The 21350-nt window shown below is 44.8% G+C and overlaps 1 protein-coding gene and 1 long non-coding RNA gene across 6 annotated transcripts in view; one reads left to right on the forward strand and one right to left on the reverse strand.

Moving 5' to 3' along the window:
* Positions 1-21350, forward strand: part of LOC142013462 (uncharacterized) — an 88851-nt gene that overhangs the window by 46503 nt on the left and 20998 nt on the right. Inside the window, exon 4 of one of the 2 annotated variants that reach the window (XR_012645650.1) lies at positions 20005-20217. This is a non-coding gene — a long non-coding RNA (uncharacterized LOC142013462). Of the gene's footprint in view, positions 1-20004; positions 20277-21350 lie in introns of those variants that run through there. The other variant, XR_012645649.1, reaches the window with a different exon arrangement.
* Positions 1-21350, reverse strand: part of RFX3 (regulatory factor X3) — a 212487-nt gene that overhangs the window by 23152 nt on the left and 167985 nt on the right. For all 4 annotated transcript variants that reach the window (XM_074994847.1, XM_074994843.1, XM_074994846.1 and 1 more), the window contains 4 exons: positions 11239-11360; positions 9451-9563; positions 4507-4622; positions 3865-4019 (listed from right to left, as the gene is read on the reverse strand). In XM_074994847.1, coding sequence (XP_074850948.1) covers positions 3865-4019; positions 4507-4622; positions 9451-9563; positions 11239-11360 — 506 coding nt within the window. The remainder of the gene's footprint in view (positions 1-3864; positions 4020-4506; positions 4623-9450; positions 9564-11238; positions 11361-21350) is intronic.

Consider the following 21350-nt stretch of genomic DNA (forward strand, 5'->3'; position numbering starts at 1 on the left):
AAAGATGGACAACAGAGCAGGTTGTGAAGGGTTCTTGGAGTACTTCAGTGAGAGCAGAGAGCATACTATTCATGTCCTAAGAGAGAGTAGGTTTTAATACAGGACGAAAAGTGTCAAGCAAATCTTTGAGAAAACAAATAGTGGTTGGGTTAGTAAAGATGGAGGAATTATCTAACAGAGGAAGGACAACACTGAAAGCTACCAGACAGACTCTAACAGAGGAGTGGGGAGGACCTACAGTTTAAAGTTAGATGATGTAACCCAGGAGGATAGGAATAGATACGGAGTCTAGTGGACAATGGTGGCAGTTTGCCCAAGTAGTGAAATTCTTCCATTTTGTTGGATAGGCAAGATGGTATAGGACTGGTGACTATGGATGAAGGCAATACTGCCAGATTGAAGTGGTGCTTTGCCTTATGTTCCTTCAGAGCTTTTTAGGAGACGGAGCTGCTCCTCATCTGACTTGGCTCAGGGAGGCAACGTTGTATTTCAGGGCAGTCCCCATCAGAAAGCTGCCCTTACTTCTATGTCCATGCTTCTATGGCAGTTCTGATGGCTTTGTTGCACAGAAGGAAGATGGAGGGACACTCACCAATGATGACAGATGCCATTCTGGCAGATCTACTGATCCTGGATCAGATTGCACACGAGCACATAGCCTCTTCCATTAGAAATGTGCAGAGACAAAGTTCTCTAGTTACTTGAGTTTGGAGCAGGAATGATCAGCAGATGGATCAGCAGGCAATGATGCAGGCTTTGGCAAGGCTCATCGCTCATAGAAAAGGAGCATGGGAACAAAGCTTGGATTTTGAAAATGGCTTGCCAGGGCATAATCCCCGGACAGGGTGAAGGGTTGTTTCCCTGGCAGGGAAGAAGTCAATCAGGGATCATAGCTATCTATGACTCATACATGCTACTATCTGACAGTACATACACTAAAAAAAATGGACAAGCAGTTTTCTTAGCAAGGCTAAGAGGACAGAAAGACAGGGGGTTCTGATTGTGGCCATGTGGTGGTAAGAGGGAACTGAAGCAGTGTTGACCTGCATGGCCTCTTAAACCTCTGGTACAACCACATGGACCATGCACAACACACAAGCAGCCAATGGACACTACTCCTACAAAACTGTTCCAGCACATGGTGTGCATGCATGCCCATTTTTGAAATCCACGTAGAGGCCATCATTCAAAGAAGAACTTGTGCTTGTTGAGACAATCACTACCCCTTTTTTGCTCTAAACTTCCACTCTTACTCTTGAATGATGGTTTCTCTACCACGACAGTAGCAAGTCAGCTTCACCCATCTCTGTTCACATAGGGCCAGCCAAATTTCTCTGAATCCTGTATTTAGCCTATTGAGTGGAAGACATTTCCTCAACTTCTGAAGCAGGAAATAAACTACTACTTCTTCCACTACTGTTGTTTTTGCATTGACATTTTATATCTTGAACTGAGATAAATTCCAGAGTGCACTGTGCTAAAAGAGTAAATCTGATTTAAATTTAGGGATATTTCTTGAACTACATGGACTGTCTGACAGAATGGTACCTTTCAGTCACTAAATTAAAGTGTCACTGTAAAAGAGTGTGGGGAGGGGGAGAGTAACTCTCACTATTGCAGAATGATAGGGGTGGAGGATAGGGAAGAAAGCTATTTACCTTCCACAAGGGGAATTTGGGGAAGGTGCACTTACTGGAGTGACATCACTCCTGCAAAAGATCAGGACGGGGAACAAGCTAGGCAACTACTCCTGAAGATCCAAAAAAGGAAGTGCCTCTGAAGAGATGAGAGTAGGATGTCATAACAGACAGAAAGAGGGTAGTTGGTGGTTATCCTTTGAGTAAACAATTTTTTTTATTAAAAATCATCCCAAATCTAAAAAATGATACGTCATACATTACTGCATTTCATTCCTAATGGAAATCCTTCATCAGTAATGACAAACAGAATGAAGAGGACCCCCATATGCATTTATCAGTGCTGGACATACATGCTCCATCAATGAACAGTTTTTTTGAAATCCTGTACTGATGTTACTCCAACTACTTCATGAAGAGCAGGCAGGAAAATTTCATAGATAAGCTAAATTATGAAAACTTCTCTGGAGACTACCACTCAGCTCAGAAGATGCAAGGGCAAGTGAAAAACAGGATCTGGTACATAAATCAGTAAGCACAGATATACACATTAAAATTCTTCATGATAAGTTCACTTAGATACAATTTTTTAAAATCAGAAACTACTTTGTGAGGCTGGAATGGAAGACTAGTTTAATTTCTCTTTTCTCTTTCATTCAAACTTCAATTTGTGAATTTTAATTGAAATTTTTTGTTGGATATTTGTTTAAGCTGGACTGAATTTCCTTGAAAATAAGACCCCCACCTAGTCACACTAAACAGAAAAATAACTCTACCATAAACATAAGTCAAAGCCAATTTGTGAAAATGCCTGTTGAAGGTAGCCTATTTAATTTCTGTATTTAAAAAGATAATCATTCAACCTTTCTTCTTTTACTGTATTGATAAAAGGGTAAAATAAAATTGCAATCCACCACAATCTTATGCTTTACCTTTTTTTTTAAACTATAAAATTTAAGAAGAAATGGTATATGGTTGGAATTTCAAATTTACAAAGCCAACATTTCTTACACTGCAAGTACAGTACTTGTATTAATAAGTGAAGGTGAGTAGCAGAGCATGTTTTTACAAAGGTGTAGGTGTATTTTTTTCTAACCTGTCTGTAACAATTGGAATCATTAGTAGCAGTTATATTGAAACAGCAGAAAATAATTTTGTTAGTGCCTCAGATAGCCTTGTAACTATCTCCTTCTAAATATTAATCCAATGTAACCATGAAGTGAGTATTGTTTGCTCATTTCATGAACCACAATCCATATGTGGTTATAAGGATTTTATCTGTACAATATCATTACCTATTACTGTTAATGGAAGATATATCTGTAAAATTGAGCATGAAATACACGCCATAATACTTTGTAAATGAATTCAACTTAGCTGAAAACCAAGATGCATTAGTTTTCTGTCAAAAGCAGCCATAAAATGCACTTCCTAAGCAATTACAGATTCAAATAATTTTAGCTTTGAAAATAAACTACTCCTGGAGTAAAACGATTTGATAGTGGTCGGGTGGCCATAGTATTATACTATAATCAGTCACTGAGTCTATGATGTCCTTTGTGGAACAAAAAATGTGATAGACTGAAAAATCGAATAAGGCTAAAAATGCTTGACTTTGCAGTACACTATTTTAATAATAAAATGTAAGATAAACATTCATAACCTAATGACTTCAGTCATCCTCTGATCAACAACAGCGTTAACTGTCCAGAAACAAAAACATACTACATAAACATATTCTATTACCTATTCAAAGGTTAATATAAAGCCTAATCCAAAGCCTACTGAAGTGACTGGAAAGACTAACATCAGCAGACTTTGGCTCACACCTGTATTGTGCTGGAGTCTATCATGTAGACTGAAGTTCAAGTATGAAGGAACAAAGTTTTTGATACCAAAGTATAACAAATAAATAATATACGCTGGCAAAAGCATTTTTTAAAGGAAAACATCAAGTTGCAGAAGCCCATTTCTATCTTTTTATAAACATGGTGAAATTATCAATCACTCTGTCTTTAAATAAAATGGATATACCTACCACCACCTTTCTACACTATAAAACTAACAACAATCAGACATACTGCTCCTGTAGTCTTCAAAACCACTCCCACAGGTTTCCTGGGAGTTACTGTAGGCATAAGATCACCAAACCAACTACCAACCAACCAACCAAACAAACAAAAACCCACCCAAAACCCTTGCAAGATGTCATCAGTGTTCAACTTACTAGGAATAGGTCTAAGGACGTCAGGAATGAGAATCTCCACCAAAGCCTGGTACATCACATGGTCACAGTTACACATCCATTTCAGAATAGATTCGTTTTTGCACAGAGTAATCAGCTTTGCTTTTGGAAGTCGACTTTCTATTTCACTCAGATTGCTGGTGTGAACAAATGTATCAAATAAATAAATTAAAATGCAAACGTGCAGAAAGAAAAACAATGGACTTTAAAACATTTTAGTTAAAAAAAAAACCAGATGTCTGAACCACAATCAACAGCACTGCTGCACATTTTGTCACAGGAGATTGAAAAATGGCTTCCAAGTTTCTGCTGCAGCACATAATTTATGTAGAAATAGGATAATAATGGCCCTTTTATCTCAAAATATCGAACACAATGTTATGAAAAGATACCTCTACTTTAGTCATGAAAGTGAAACAAAATGGTAGATATGCACATACAATCATTTCAAAAAGTCAATGTGTGGTAAACACTAGTTAGCGTGAACAAACATTTAGACAGCATAAATTTAGCAAATTAATTATACCAAGTTAGGTTTTCAGTTAGTATGTAAGACTATAATTCTATTTGATTTGACACCTGCAATTAAAGGATGATGATAAACAGAAAGAGACATTTACTGACCTCGGTTCACTAATAGTAGTTCCATCAGCTTGAGTAGAGGGAGAATAGCGCCAGAAAGTTTGCCACAATTTTTCAATCAGGCTAAACTGGAGGTTCACCACCACATCCAATATTGCCTGAAAAAAATATAAAAGGAAATACAGATAGTCCTCTACCTAAACGTATGTTAGCAGGGAATTTTATCACAACATATATATGATGCCTAGATTTTATATATTAGGTGGAATAGTGGTGAATAAGACAGTTACTTCCATAACTGGTGTTATTCGAGATGTGATATTGAGCACAAAATAAGCACCACCCCTCCCTCCCCATTTCCTTCTTGCTAGCTACTCTGACAATGGGGAAAGGTAGAAGGGTTTTGGAATGGATAGGAACAACTCATCTCAAAGAACACAAGTTATGGAAGTAAATAACTGTCTTTTCTTCTTTGAGGGATTGTTCATGAGCATTCCAATGTAGGTATATGCAAATTTATGTTAGGAGGTGGGGTCAGAGCCCTGGAATGACTGTAGTACAGCCCTGCCCATTGCCGCGTCCACCGTAGAGTGCTACGTAATTGCATAATGGGCTTAAAATGTATACATGGAAGAGCAGGTGGTAGTCCTACCGATTTTCTGAATAGGGACATGGGCTAGGAATGCTGCTAAAGAGGCCTGCACCCTCACAGAGCAAGCCCTGATTGGAGAAAGGGGAACCCCTGCTAGCTTGTAACATTACTTAATTGAAGCCACTATCCAGACAGAAATCCTCTCACACAAGACAGGCTGAAAGGAAGGCATGTGAACAGATAGGGTCTTCCATTCACCACACACCTGAGGAATCTCCTGTGGGAAGAATAGATAGCGACGTGAAAGTACGCACCTTGTAAATCAAGAGCAGTAAACTAATCCCTTGGATCCAGCAACAGGATAATGAGCCCGAGAGAGGCCATCCGAAACCTGATTTTTTTTTTTTTAAATAAACTTGTTCAGGCTTCACAAGTCCATGATGGGCCTCATTCCCCCTTTTGATTTTGGGATTAGGAAATAACAGGAATAAAACCCCTACCCCCTGAATTGCAGGGGAACCTCCTCTACTACTCGCTGATTAAGGACTGAGTCTCCTGCCTGAGCAGACTCTCATGAGAGGGGTCCCTGAAGAGGGCTGGAGAAGGAGGGTTAAAAGACGGGTAAGAACTGAACTGGATAGCATATCCCTTCTTCCACTGTGTGAAAGACTCACCGGTCCAATGTTATACAGCACCAAGCATATTAGAATGTGGATAGACAAAATAAAAAAATAAGGCGTGCTGGATCTAGATCAGGAAATGCTGTGGCACTCTTGACCACACCTTCAAAAGCTGGACTTAGGATGTGATGGGGGCTTCTGTTATACTTGTCCTTGGCCAAGCTGGAGAGAGTGTTTGCTGTTGCTTCAACCTGTCCACTCTCCACCCTCCACCTATTCTGATCCCTAGGCTGCTGGGAAAATTGCCTAGTGGGAGGGCAGGGAGTAAAATGCCTGTGTTGCATCACAAGGGTGTGAAGGCCCAGTGACCTCAGGGTAGCCCTTAAAGCTATGGAGCCTTTTATCAGTTTTCTCTAAGAAGAGGGTTGGCCCCTCAAACAGCAAGTCCTGAATGGTCTGCTGTACTTTGTATGGGAGGCCAGAGACCTGAAACCAAGCACCCCTTCTCATGGCCACCTCTCATACCATCACCCTTCTTGATGTGTCAGCAGCATCCAGGGCAACCTGCAAAGCTGCATGGGGAATAAACTTGTTGTCCACCACCAAGGGCGTAAATTCAGGCTTGGCATCTGGTGGGATCAGCTCTGTGAACTTAAAGAGGGATGAAGCCGCATTAAAAGAGTATCTGCTAACAAGGGCCTGTTGATTTGATACGTGCAACTGTAGCCCCCCGAATCGAATAAACTTTTCAACCATAAATAAGATGGCCATCTGTCCCATATTAGACGGGATGGTCCCGTATTTGGGATGCTAAAAAGGCATCCTAACTTATTTTTTAAAAGGTACAAATTGTCCCATATTTAGGCTCCAGGGGCTGGTGATGGGGGTGGGAACACCCACAGCTGCTGCTTCCCCGAGACTCTGGGGCGAGGAGCGCCGGCGGCCACCGCTTCCCCCAGGCTCCAAGAGGGGAGTCCCCACGGCTGCCATTTCACTGGGGCTGGGGGAGCAGGGAGCGCTGGCTCTCCAGGGCTTGGCGCAGCTGGGACAAGCCATCCCTCCCCTCCCATATCTCCCTGTCCCATATTTGGGGGTGGTAAAGAGATGCTCATGCTCTGTGGATGGGACAATATATCTCCTCTCTTATGTTTTCACTATAGGCTGGGCTGATGCCTGGGTTTGCCAAACCGACTTGGCCTTCTCAGCAATAGTCTTAATAAGCAGCCCAGCAGGCCCCGATGATGACAAGATATCTGTCATCAGGTCAGCTTCACCTTTCACCTCTGCCACCGTGGGTCACTTGGCAGAGAACTGCAGGAGGGCCCTACTGTCCTCCAGGTGTGGGGAGACAGAAGACCCCAATATCACTTCATCCAGCGAAGACAAGGAGGATGCACCCGTCTGCACAGGGTAGCCCATATTCCTGGTTCCCACAAGGTCCAGTGCATCTGCCTTGTGATTTGAGAGGAATGACTCTGATGCCTGCCTTGCTGACGCTGAGTCCACAGAAAGCAGTACTGAGCCTCGTAGTACATGAGGAGGCGCCACTGCTGAAGACACCAATTGGAACCCACCAGACCTCACTGGGGCAGCACCATGGCAGACGACACTGAAGGAAAAGGCATTGAAACCACCAGAGTTGACGATGACAATGGGGCCAATGATGAGGTGACTGATGGTGCAGATTAGGACAATGCTGTAGGAGGCAACTGGTCGGTCCAGCACACCATCACATAGGGCTCCCAGTGGGGCTGATGGTGACGAGCACAGTACCAGAGAAACTCCTGATGCCAATGCCAAGGACAGAGCTTGGAACAGAGGGCAAACGAACTGCCCCACTCTGGAGATGGCTGCCAATCCAACGGCCGCTGTCTCAGAGTGGAATGTTGATGCCTTTTGGATGAGGAGTGAGCACTCCTACTCCTACCAGAGCTGGAGTAATAGGAGTCAGATGTCAAGCCTGAGGCCTCCAAGGCCAAAGACCAAGGAAGTGCTGGCCCTGAAGGCTTCTGCATGAACACTGTATGGGCTGGGGCTGGTGCCATGGTCGCTGGCAGAGCTTTAAGGTCTCGGCAGTCATGCCAGCATGGAGGGCTTGCCATGTAATGGGGGACAACTAGGTATCTGACTCAGCGAAGAAAGCTCTGTGCCGCCTGGAACACTTCTGGTGTCAAAGGCAATTGAGCAGAGTGAGGGCTGGACCTCGGACTGGCACTGAAGCTTGACCATCTGGGGTCTGCCCTTGGTGTGCCTCCTCTGATGCTGCCTGGGAATTCTCCCTGTGTTTAGAAGCAGCTGGAGAGTGACTCATCATGCCTTTTCTTTTTGTGAGGCACCAGGGACTGAGACTTGTGTTTCCGAGAAGACTGAGCTACCAGTCCTTGACCATGATGTTGGGTTACCTTCTCCTTCATTGTTGCAATGGCAGAGCTCAGTGACAGCGCACTCTGTACTGAGAAAGATGTGCACAGCCCTGCAGATGGGAATTTCTCCAGTTGAAGAGCTGCCTCCATCAAAAAGACTTTGAGGCATTGAGCTCTATCTTTTCAAGGTCCTTGGCTTGAAGGTCTTACAAATGGGTCAGTGGTACCACTGATGACTCTCATCCAGACACTTCAGACAGTCTGAATAAGGATCACTTTTTGACATGCCCTTCCATCAGTTGATGCTGACTTTAAAGCCTGGTGACCTCAGCATGCCCCACCGCTGAGGCCTCAAGGAGGGGGAATGACTGCCCCATTTGGAGCCCAATGATTAGCCCAAACCATTAACACCTAATGAGAACTATTTACAGATAATGGCCTAACAGCTACCAGCTAACAAAGAGATTGCTTGCACAAAAATGTGGGGAGTTCCAGCAATTGACATGGTGAAAAGAAGGAACTAAGTGGGCTGGTGGGATGAGCAGTGTCTATATTGGCAGCCATATCAGTGTCACTCCCAAGAGGCACTGTTCTGACCTGACTACCACCAGCTAGGGAAATTTTCTGGTAACTGAGCACACATGTGCATGCGCATCTATACTGGAATGCATATGACCAATCATTGAAAGAAGAATGCATGTGTCTAATCTAACTAATGATCAGGTTACATATCCAGTATGTGCAGAAAGATATAATAATCCAAGTAAAAGTGGGTATGAGGCAAAAAAAGAGAAGTTCTACTCTAAAGGAACATATTTAATGAATTTACAGAAGCAATATTTTAAAAATAACTAAAAAAAAAAATCGGGGAAACAGAAGACTGCCACAACTAGTTCTGCACCGAAGTTCTTACATCTCTCCTGTTTCACATCATTATTTGAAACACTTGTTAATAGCCACAGAAATATTCCAGACAAAATGTAGCTTAAAGCTCTGATGTCAGAAAACTTGTTTTGTTTTTTTTAAATAGTTGAAAAAAATGTTTCTTAATGTAAAAAATAGAAACAATTAATCTAATCAGATTTATATGCCCACAAAATCAAAATATTGCATGCAAAAGAATCTGGAATCTACTTTTTTAATATGACGGAAACTAATTTGACAAATTTTAATATGACAAACTAATTTTCATGCTCAATATTCTATAAAATAAACAAATATTGGTTATTCACACCAAATGAAAGACCTCAGAAAAATCTTCTTAGCAAATGTCCCTTCGAACTAAGTAAGCAAATTACTGTTTGGATGTAATATGTTTTGTACTGTCATCATTTCATTGGAAGCGTTTGATTTCTAGTGAAATACTCAAAGGTAAAACAGTATGCACGAAATACAAATACATCCTTCTTACCTCACAGTGCTCTCTATAAAGACTTTGTAGTGATTTGATATCCTCAAACGTAGTACCATGTGGCAAAGACGATATTTCAACATCTCCAAACTCTGGAAGTACTCGAGATGCATCTGTTTCCATGACAACATAATGGAAGAAAGCTATTGTGGATGGTGCCAATTACAGTTTAATTAAGAAAACATTTTAAGAATGATACAATGAAATAAATTTTAAAAGGTCACAGTATTTGTAGAACAAATACTTTCTTATTTTTAAAAGTAGCAATAAAAAATCATCAACACAAAATTGTAGCCAAACTAACTGATTTTTTAAGTAGAAGATATACTACAGGTTGAACCTCTCTCATCTGTCACTCTCTGAGCAACATCTGTGGTACAGAATGATTTTAGGTAGCTGGATGTCTGCTTATCACGGATGTGGCCAAATTTGCAATGGTCCCATAAAGTCTGTTTACAACCACCAGTTCTGGCTCTTAATGTTCTGTGCTGTCGTTTACCTCTAATATACCCCTACATGTCTTCTAAGAGCCCAGTAGTGGTGGAAGTGTTGGTAATGTTGCTAGACAATATTGACCTCCTATGGTTTGGCAAACTCTCATTTGGCACTGGTCAGGTCTTGAGGGTGTTGGAATAGACAGGTTCGATCTGTATACGATACGTAACATGCTAAAATGAATTTATGTATATCCTACACATCTGCACGTCAAAGGCAAGCACTACTGTGTTTCCTTTCACAAGATATTTTCAGTAAATTAGAGAATAAAGTACAATATATCAGTATATAGCTTATTTGCTTTGACTAAGTTTTATTTTATACTATTGCACAGTTTTACTATGTTCAGTCGCAGTTTGTCAGAGTATTCAGTGTTTACGTTTGGAATTTAATGGACTTTAATGCACATCTAATGTGTACTTTCAGTATGTGGCAAAAATATTTCAGAGTACAGAAACACACTTCTGTGTAAAAAAAACAATGCATGACACTTTCAAGTGCACCATTGACCTAATTCCACTGCCATTGATGTTAGAGGGAGCCAAGATAGGCCAAAGGTGAGTGCTTTCAAAAATCCTACTTTAGGAGACTAAAACTAAGCATATAATTATGTAATAGCATGTTCAAATCAGGTGGTTTTACACATGCAAATAGTTATTAAATCATCAAGGCTGTGTGCAAATGTCAGATTTATAAGATCACTTCTGGTAAATGCCTCATGCATTGATGTATGCATAAAGTGAACATTTTTGTGCATGGAGACTGTGAACCTTAATTTCTCAAATGTTGGTCTTTTTAGTCTATAATAATAATAATAATATAGATTATACCATTTGAAAATATAGCATATGTAGCCATAATTCCAAATGGTAATGGCTATATTGCAATTGCAAAGCTTGAAAGTAACTCAATTTTATACACACGTTCAGGAGTGAAAAATACAACAGATGTCAGCATAAATATTAAGACATTAGTTTTAAGGCTACCTTCATATTTGGTGCATGCTAAATACTGTAAATTGTGTGGTAGTATATATTTACAAGGACAATGCAAATTAAGATTTTGCACAAACTTTTCTTCTTTGTACACATGAGGATTAGAAATGCTGAATAAAATTTATGATGCAAAGCATGTAATTTCTGTATATAACTTCTGGGTACCCCAATACAGATCACAGCTTTACTGAGACACTCTAAGTCTGGAGAGAATTATGGTACTAGTATAAATTGGCATTCATACTGATGGCAGATGGTTATTTTTATTTGTATACTAGAATAATATGCCCTCACATACCCAGAAACTGCTGATGGTGTTGACTTTGGGCAATAACAGTTTGCTCAACAGATGTGCCTGTCTGCTGACCACTTCCTGTGAAGCCATCTGCAACGCCATCCACCTTCTGCATAGGCTTGTACCTAAAATTATTGGAGACAAAATTAGTCAAAGTTACCCCTTTTATTCAACTCCTCAAAAGTCCACTGCTACATAGTATGATTCTGCAAAAGCAACGAGGGGTCCTGTGGTAACTTGCATGTGACAAAGTGGGTCTCTTCCCACGAAAGCTTATGCTCATACATTTCCGTTAGTCTATAAGGTGCCACAGGACCCCTTGTTGCTTTTGCAGATCCAGACTAACATGGCTACCCCTCTGATACTTGACAGTATAGTTCTGTCTGCTTCAATTGCTCTATCCCACAATAGGATTTCTCCACCTCACAAACATCTCAGTGCACAGAAGTTAATTTCAATTATATTTTGTGGTTTTTCTCTTCCTCTTAGGAATTAACTGCAATTTAAATCTGGCTGGGGACATTGATTCACTAAAAATATGTTCAGATTGGTCTAGTTGAACTGTGTTCACTGAACAAGGAAGCTGTTCAGTATTTCTCCTTAAATTTGTCATTCAAGTTAGCCCCCTTCCCTTATTTACTGTACACATCTCTCAGAACTGGAAGGGACCTTGGGAGGCCATTGAGTATAGTCTCCTGCCCTCTTGGCAGAACCAAGCACAATCCCATTTCCCCCCCACTTTCAGTTGCCCCAGATTTCCTAAATGGCCCCCTCAAGGGCTGGGCTCACAACCCAGAGTTTAACAGGCCAGTGTTCAAACCACTGGGCTATCCTTCTTGTCCCTAAACCATATACAAATCCTGTAATGACGATGGAATTAATACTTACCTCATTGGCTTTTCTATGGCTCATTGCTATGCAATCAGGGCATAACATACATTAAATAATTTACTTCCTCAGTACTCTGTGTGGCAGTCAGGGCTTTCTCAGAGACTGAGGCAGGGAGATTAAGGCCAAAATATGCAAAAATATCAAGATGGGGCAGTATATTTATCATGTTAGATGATGCCTGCTGGTGAGAGAGAAGTTTTTGAGCTACACAGAGCTCTCCTTCAGGCATCTTCTGAACACACTGAATATCTTGGGACTGACATGGCTAAAATTAAACTCAATACAAAAACATCAACTAATTCTGAGCACTTTAATGGTTGGCTGCCTAAACTGAGACACCTTAGGCCCAATGTTTTCAGAATCCTTAGCATTTTTGTATTTAAAGGACTGTACAGATATTTATTAATCCTCCAACACCCATGAAGTAGTTGGGTAAATATTCTTACCACATCTTATGATAGAGAAAGAGAAACAAAGTGACATGCCACACTGTAAATCAACAAAACAGCCAGGATTCAAATTCAGGAATTTCCTGATGCCCAGCTCTATGCTCAATCTATTCCTTCTGATCACAAACTTTCTGCAAAAGAGATTGAGCCTCAATGCTCTGAGTGAATCCATGCACAATTGTGAGCCTTCAGCTCTTCTAAAAACAGGATCCAGATGTCTTAAACTGAGCACCCAAAATATGAGGAACACACAATTAATGGTCACCTGTGAAAAGTATGGTTCAAGTTAGTTGTCCAGCAATGCATCATACACGAACTCTATGGCAGTCTGAGATAGAATCCAGTACGGCATTTAACTGCTTTAATTATGAGACAATCTTTTCCTGCAATCCTCTGCCTCATTCACCATATACCCTCCAATTTATGCAACAAATGAAGCAGGGGTTCCTACAAACAAAAGCCTCACTCACTGCACACCCTGAATTCAGTCCCTGAATATCAAAAATCTTGTGCACTGAATGAGGCAGAGAGTCTGCAAAAAAAAAAAAATAGTAATCCTGTAATTAAAGCTTGTATCATAATGTATATAAACAGGAATTAACATTTCCGAGACAATCTTAATTTTTGCATTTCTTCACGTTTAGGCCTTTAAAATCATCTAATTCTTTCAAATGTACTTTTTTTGTTTGCAATGTTAGGAATTTATTTTAAAAATTAATACTATTCTGAGCGTAATGAACTCCCTATCAATCAGCAGGATTTGACTCCAGAATATTCAACACTATGGCATCTATACCACTTAACTACAATAGCTGGCAGCAGAAAAGAGAAGTTACTCACCGTAGTAACGATGGTTCTTCGAGATGTGTCCCCGTGGGTGCTCCACGATAGGTGTCGGGCTCGCCCCAGCGCCGCAGGTCGGATCTTTCCAGCAGTTTCTGCCGGACCGCGCATGCGCCGGCGCGCGCCACTCCCTTGCGCGCTCCCGGCCACGTGCGCGATCCGGTCCCCGCCAGTTCCTTGACCAACCGCCTTGGATGCTCCTCAAAAATACTAAACAGAGATCCGAAGCGGGGAGGATGGGCGGGTGGTGGAGCACCCACGGGGACACATATCGAAGAACCATCGTTACTACGGTGAGTAACTTCTCTTTCTTCCTCGAGCATCCCCGTGGGTGCTCCACGATAGGTGACTACCCAGCAGTAACCCAAGATAGGAGGTGGGTAATCGGATTATGTGCAGCATGTCCCCGAGAGGACCGCTGCCAAGAGACGGGTATCCTCTTCGAATACCCTGTGAAGGGCATAATGCTTGGTGAAGGTGTCATAGGATGACCAGGTTGCCGCTCTGCAAATGTCTTTTAGTGCAACGCCCTTGAAATAGGCTGTTGATGCCGCCACCGCCCTAGTGGAGTGAGCCCTAGGCGGGGCCAGTAAAGGAGTCTTTCTAAGTTCGTAGCATATTTTTATGCAGGATATCATGTGCTTCGAGATTCTCTGCGGAGAGAGACCTTCTCCTTTTGATTTGGGAGCGAGAGAGACTAGGAGTCTATCCGTTTTCCGGAAGGGCTTAGTCCTGTCTATATAGAAAGCCAGCGCCCTCCTCACGTCCAGGAGGTGTAGGCGCGCCTCTTTGTTGGAGTTATGAGGCTTTGGATAAAACGAGGGTAAAACTATAGGTTCGTTAATATGAAACTCTGAAGAAACTTTGGGAACAAAGGCTGGATGCAGCCATAAGGTTACTGCCTCCTTGGAAAATACTGTGCAGGGTGGTGTTGCCATAACTGCCGCAAGCTCGCTCACCCTGCGAGCTGACGTGATTGCAAGAAGGAAGGTCGTCTTTATCGTAAGGAGACGGAGGGAAACTGTGGCTAAGGGTTCAAATGGTGGTCCCGTTAGCGCATTAAGCACCAGGTCCAAGCTCCACGAAGGTGGAAGCGGTTTCCGAGGGGGGTATAGGTTTACCAGCCCTTTGAGGAACCTGGTAACCAGGGGATGGGCAAACACCGTGTGCCCTTCCTCTTCATGTCTGAAAGCCGATATAGCGGCAAGGTGGACCTTCAACGAGGATAGGGAGAGTCCGCCTCTCTTGAGGTCCAGTAAATACTCTAGTATTACAGGTATAGGCGCAGCAAGGGGGGCTAATTGCTCGGTAGAACACCATGCAGTGAATCGAGTCCATTTTTGCTTATAGGGCTTCCTGGTGGAAGTCCTCCTGCTACTTTCTAGGACTTGCTGCACTCCCTCCGTACACGTGCTCTCTAGGGAGCTGAGCCATGGATTAACCATGCTTACAGTAGCAGGCCTCAGGGGTGTGGATGCACTATGGACCCCTGGGCTTGCGTGAGCACATCCGGCGCCACCAGGAGGGGCATCAGTGGACAGTCCAACATGCGCAGGAGTAAGGGGAACCATTGCTGTCGATCCCACGTTGGGACTACTAGGATCATTCGGGCTCTCTCTCTCCTGGCTTTCTGCAAGACTTTGCGGATAAGCACTCTGGGAGGAAATGCGTAGAGCAGGGGGCCCATCCACGAGATCACGAATGCGTCCCCCAGGGACCCCCGTCCCAGTCCTGCCCTGGAGCAGTATTGTGGGCACTTCTTGTTGTGTTGAGTGGCAAACAGGTCTACCTGGGGAAATCCCCATGCGTGAAAAATTGTTCGTGGCAGATTGGAACGGATCTGCCACTCGTGTGTGAGTGCGAAGCGCCTGCTCAGCTGGTCTGCCTTCACATTGTGAGCGCCTGGTAAATATGAGGCTTTCAAGGTTATATTGTTGGCGATGCACCAGTTCCACAATCAGACTGCTTCCGCACATAAGGCACGGGACCGAGCTCCTCCTTGCCGATTTATATAAAACATGGTGGAGGTATTGTCTGTACTCATCCCGACTACTTTGCCTTGTATATGGTCTTGAAAGTGTTTGCAGGCGTTGAACACCGCTCTGACCTCCAGTATATTTATGTGCACTGACTGTTCTGTGGAGGACCACAGTCCTTGCGTCACCTTTTCGCCAATGTGTGCTCCCCACCCTATGTGGGAGGCGTCGGTAGTGAGAAAAACAGATATTTGTGGTTGGTGAAAGGGCACCACTGTTAGCATGTTCTTGGGGTTCACCCACCATTGCAGGGATCTGTGCACCTCTGTCGTGGGCGACACCACCCTGTGGACGGTGTGTGCTGCCGGTTTGTAGATGCTCGCCAGCCAGTGCTGCATGCTGCGCATATGCAATCGGGCGTTCTGTACCACAAACGTTGCTGCTGCCATGTGGCCCAGCAGCTGTAAGCATGTCAGAACCGGCACCATAGGGCTGAAGGTGATGACTTGCACGAGGGAACCAATGGCGCAAAAGCGGGCATCTGGTAGATAAACCCTTGCTGTGATGGAATTTATACGTGCCCCTATGAACTCTATGTCCTGTGCGGGGTCTATCTTTGATTTTGCCAGATTGATGACCAGGCCCAGCGAACAGAACGCGTCTGCTGTGATGCGTATCATGCGAAGTACCTCCTCCTTCGAGGCCCCTTTCAGTAGGCAGTCGTTTTTTTCCAGATATGGGAATATAAACACCCCCTGTCTGTGCAGGTAGGCTGACACCACTGCCAAGGTCTTGGTGAAGACTCTGGGGGCCGAGGAGAGGCCGAATGGCAGAACCTGGTACTGAAAATGTTCTTGCCTACCATAAACCGGAGAAAACGCCTGTGAGCCGGGTGAATAGTTATGTGGAAATACGCGTCTTGTAAGTCGAGGGCTGCGAACCAATCTCCATCGTCCAGTGCCGTAAGTATAGAATCGACTGTGATCATCCGAAAGCGTTGCTTGCGCAAGTACTGGTTGAGGCCTCAAAGATCTAGGATGGGCCTCCAGCCTCCTGTCTTTTTCTCTGTGAGGAAGTATCTCGAGTAGAACCCTTTCCCTCGGAGTTGCTCCGGCACTCTTTCCACTGCCCCTATAAGCATAAGATGGTCTACCTCCTGCTTGAGTCTCGCTTCGTGGGAGGCGTCCTTTAGGTGGGGTCTGGGTGGAGGTCGTGGCGGTGGGAGCGACTGGAAGGGAATCACGTAACCCGTGGCTATGATCTCCAGTACCCATTTGTCTGTGGTGATCTTTTGCCACTGGTCGTAGAATGGTCGGAGGCGATGGTGGAATAGTAGCTTCGGATGACATTGCGCGATGGTAGTGATAGTGCTGCCCTCGATCTGTGTGTCAAACTTGTGGCCTTTGGCCCTCCCCCGAGGACGCACGGCTCTGTTGAGAACGTCGCCTGGGAGTTCTGTACTGTTGGTGCTGTTGATGTCGCTCTTGCTCGTAGACCCTGTGGTACTGGGGACGCTGTGGTTGATACTGGTATCGTCTTTGTTGGGGGTAATACTTTTTATTTCTGTATGGAGGGGTGTAAATCCCCAAGGTCCTGAGAGTACCTCGAGTCTTTACTGGAATGAAGGACCGAGTCGGTTGATTCAGCAAACAGCTTCTGCGTGTCAAAGGAGAGATCAACGATCTTCGCCTGCAGATCCCTTGGGATACCCGATATCTGGAGCCAGGACTCCCTGCGCATGACCACTGCCGTAGCTGTTGAGCGTGCTGCCGTATCCGCTACATCTAGGGAGATCTGAACTCCTGTCCTCGAGGCTGCGTAGCCTTCCTGCACGATGGCCTTGAGCACCGGCTTTGTGTCCTCTGGAAGCGAGTCCATGAGGGAAGTCAGCCTGGAGTAGTTGTCGAAATTATGGTTCGCTAGATGCGCTGCGTAATTCGCCATTCTCAACAGTAGGGTAGAGGAGGAGTAGACCTTTCTGCTGAACAACTCTAGTTTCTTGGCATCTTTGTCCGTTCCCCCTGTCTTGTACTGAGAAGTTTTCGACCTCTATTGAGACGATTCCACCACCAGAGAATTTGGTTGCGGGTGGTTGAACAGGAACTCCATGCCCTTCGCCGGGACGAAGTACTTCTTATCCGCTCTCTTGTTTATAGGCGGAGTGGACTCAGGGGTCTGCCATATTGTGGTGGCGGACTCCATGATTGCTTCATCAAGCGCAATAGCTATTTTGGAAGAGGCCGGAGGTCTCAGGTTTTTAAGGAGCTTATGGTGTTTCTCTTGCACCTCTGCTGTTTGGATGCCTTGCGTGAAGGCCACCCTTTTAAACAGCTCTTGGAACTGTTTGAGATCATCTGGAGGACGGACGTCCCCTGGGGCCGTGGCCTCGTCAGGGGAAGATAGCGAGGAACCGCTAGAGTAAGCCTCTCTGGACCCCTCTGGGTCCTGTTGACAGTGAAAGATCCTCTCGCTAGATACCTGCGAGGGAGAATCTCGGGGTTCCAGAATCAACTCCCCCTGAGATATCTGCGTTTCCGTCCCCATCCACGATTGCCCTCGGGGATATTGAACCGTCTGGGGGGATCTGTCCCTGGGAGTATGCCTATGCTGTCTATGCCCCGCGTGATAGGGGCGACCACGGCAACACGGGCACTCTTCCGGAGATGGAGACCTGGACCACTCTGGAGACGCATACCCCCTGCGTCTGGGGGAGCGAGATCGTCTGGGTGATTGAGATAATGGAGAGACTGATTTGTGGCACTATTCCAGGGGTTCAAAGCCCAGGAAAGGCGATGGTGGTCTGAGCCATGGTGATGCTGGCTGTAGGAACGGGGATGGGGGCTCAGGGTATACTGCAGGTGACCCCTGCCGCCTCGTTGGAGTCCGCAGTGTAAGTGGAGGGCTTAGAGCGAGTAGCCCTGCAGCCCTGTCTGGAGAAGGACTGCGGTGCCAGGTTTTCTGTGCTGCCTTTCCCCTCCCCTGTGGGGCTGGCTCCGCCCCTTTCCGTGTTGGGGATCTCGGCCCCGCTGTCTGCGCCGCGCTCGGCACGCTCCGCTGCGGTGCTGCACGGGTGGTCTCCCCCGGTGCCTGCAGGCCGCGTGCCTGCGAGCTCTGCACTGCCGGTTCCCCGGGGGTCGGTGCCACTAGCTGCGGTGCTGCCGGTTCCAGCGCTTGCCTGGCTGCCGCCCTGCCCGCGGTGCGGGGCGGCTGTTTGATTATCGGCAGCTCAGCCTCTGCCACCTGCATCTCCGCGCCGCCGCCGCTCAGCTGTGACTGCGGCTGGGGGCTATGTGCTCCACCTGTCCTGCTCGCTGTGGCTGCCAGCAGGGATCAGGTTGGTGAAAGCTTCCTCCGTTTTTACGCTGATGGGGTTAGGGAAGCAGCTTTCCTTTTATGGGCCCTTGCGGGTCCCTCCTGCTGAGGCCGCTCCAGCGCATCTGGCTGGAGGGCCTTGTCAAAGAACAGCATTTTCAGCCGCATCTCTCTGTCCTTCCTTGCTCTGGCTGTGAGCTTTGCGCAGAAGGAGCATTTCTGGGTCACATGAGATTCCCCGAGGCACCTAATGCACTGACTGTGCCCATCGGAGGCCAGCATCGCTTCGTGACATGACTCACACTTTTTGAATCCTGAAGAGGACATTGTGGTGAGTCTTTGAGTTGTTAATAGGGTACTTAGCACCTTCTCTGTGCCTGTTCCCCTCTCGGACTCAGCCTGCCGCGGCAGGAGGTCTAATGGCCTTACGTCCCCGGGCCTCCGCTGCTCCGCTTGCTACTAAGGCTGTAAAACTTTACTTTTTACTCTCTTTTCTTTTTTTTTTTTTTTTTGAAAACAATAACAAGCTAACTTAAGCTAAAAGACTGAAAAAGAAACTCTAAACACTTTAAAAACATTAAATACGCTAACTCTGGCCGTAGCCTGAGCGGATTCCGTCTGCAGCCGATGGCGGTTAAAGAGGAACTGGCGGGGACCGGATCGCGCACGTGGCCGGGAGCGCGCAAGAGAGCGGTGCGCGCCGGCGCATGCGCGGTCCGGCAGAAACTGCTGGAAAGATCCAACTTGCAGCACCGGGGCGAGCCCGACACCTATCGTGGAGCACCCATGGGGACACTCGAGGAAGAACCTATTGTTATCCACTGTGTACCAGCAACAAGAAGATGAGGAACAAACTTAACTAGTGGATTCCATTGCATGACTATGTCCATTTTACATGGTGTATAGTGGAGTGCTTAGATTTGACAGATGCCTTCTGACGCAGTCTAGCTAAACAACTGAGAGTTAGGCTATATTTCCACCTTGCATGACTCCCTAGCATGTAGGCTTTGCTCCAGAATAAGGGTTGCAAAGGATGTAGAAGTATTCACACTAGCCAGTAAAAGAAGTGAGACTTCTATTCAGGGTCTCCTGGTTCACAGGAGAAGGATCTGTATTGACCGCATCCTGTTAAGAAGTGCACTCTTTGTGGCATACATACAGTACTAGAATGTTCAGGCTTTTTAGTTCAATCCAGGAGCAAGCTGTCATGAGCTAAACACAGATGGGAAATGGTGATTTTGAACAGTTCGTAACTCAGCCAAATTTCTTGCATTTATATGGACACTTTGTCTTTGCAGAGCTTACTCAGAAGTTTTGCAACTAGAGGAAAACAGAAACAAGGTAAACCTGAATGTCCTCCATGTAATGGGGAAGGCGTTAACTTCTGCTGTGGTCTGAATTTTTCCTGTGCAGAAAAACAGAAACTCTGTGCAGGCTTCAGAATTCCAGCCTAGGTGTGCGGCTTTTGAGGAAGATTTGTTCCATCCCCACCTCTGAGCCAAGTACAGTTTGTGAGTGTCTGTGATTGAATGTCTGACTGTAATAATGTTCTCATTCTCATCCAATTAAATGGCAACTATAAAGTCTTATTTATTTACTTAGATTTTGTTTTAAACAAAAACACCACACCAAAAGGTTGCCTAAAAAGCTCTGGGAACACTTGAAATACATTTAAATGCAAAATAACATAGTACAGAATACAGAAATCATACATTGTCCAAAACAGCAATGATTTTGTGTTACCCAGTATCACTCTCATGGGAGAGAAACCTACTCCCTTCATTTTTGTTCATGAACAGCAGATTGGCCTGATAATTCACTTACAACATGATCACCTTTGGGGCTATCAGGTCTCCAAATACATGTACGGCCACCCTCTCCCAGGACATTTATCTGAAGTTTGGCTTCACACAGATGCCCAGGACAAAATTCTGGACCAATTAAAGTCTATGGCCAAACTCCCAGTGACTTACACGGACCTATGAGTTTTCTCTATGTATTCTGGTTACCAAACTTATCTGCATGGGTTCCTCATTGTAAGGTGGAGGCACCTGCAATTATTACAGTCTGGACTGGAGTCTTTTTGAATTGTAAATGACCACTATAAATACCAGGTAGAACATCAGGTTTTATCTGAAAATTCCTGCAAACCAAAACTGATACTTCAAAAGAGCTTAGCTAGTTGTGACAGAATGTTTCATTTCACAAACTTTTCAGCTTTTGGAATAGAATCCAGAACTCCTAAAGGGCATTAAAAAACAATCCCTTCAGAATTTCTCGGATTTAGAAAGAACTTAATTAAAAATATAAAAGCCAACTTAATCCTCTGCTGCTTGAAGTCAGGATTATGTTAGCATTTGCTCCAATGTGCTTTATATGAAACATGTTGGGGAAAATTCTGAATTCTGGCATGACGACAGTGACTTATCTCATGAGTCGACCAGTCTCAGTAGCAGTGAGAAGCGACTTGCAGGATCCAGCTGAGAATTGGAAAGAAAAGATTTTTTTCCCCAGCAGTTCAGCGAAGAGCTGACCTGAGTATGGTTGGCAATCTTGGATGTACTGGCCGTGATTACACTAGCACCCTGCTTTCGAAAGGGGGATGCTAATGAGCGACTTCGGCAGCTGCTAATGAGGCGCTGCC

The sequence above is a fragment of the Carettochelys insculpta genome, chromosome 5 (assembly GCF_033958435.1).
Source record: "Carettochelys insculpta isolate YL-2023 chromosome 5, ASM3395843v1, whole genome shotgun sequence".
In the NCBI taxonomy this organism is placed as follows: domain Eukaryota; kingdom Metazoa; phylum Chordata; order Testudines; family Carettochelyidae; genus Carettochelys; species Carettochelys insculpta.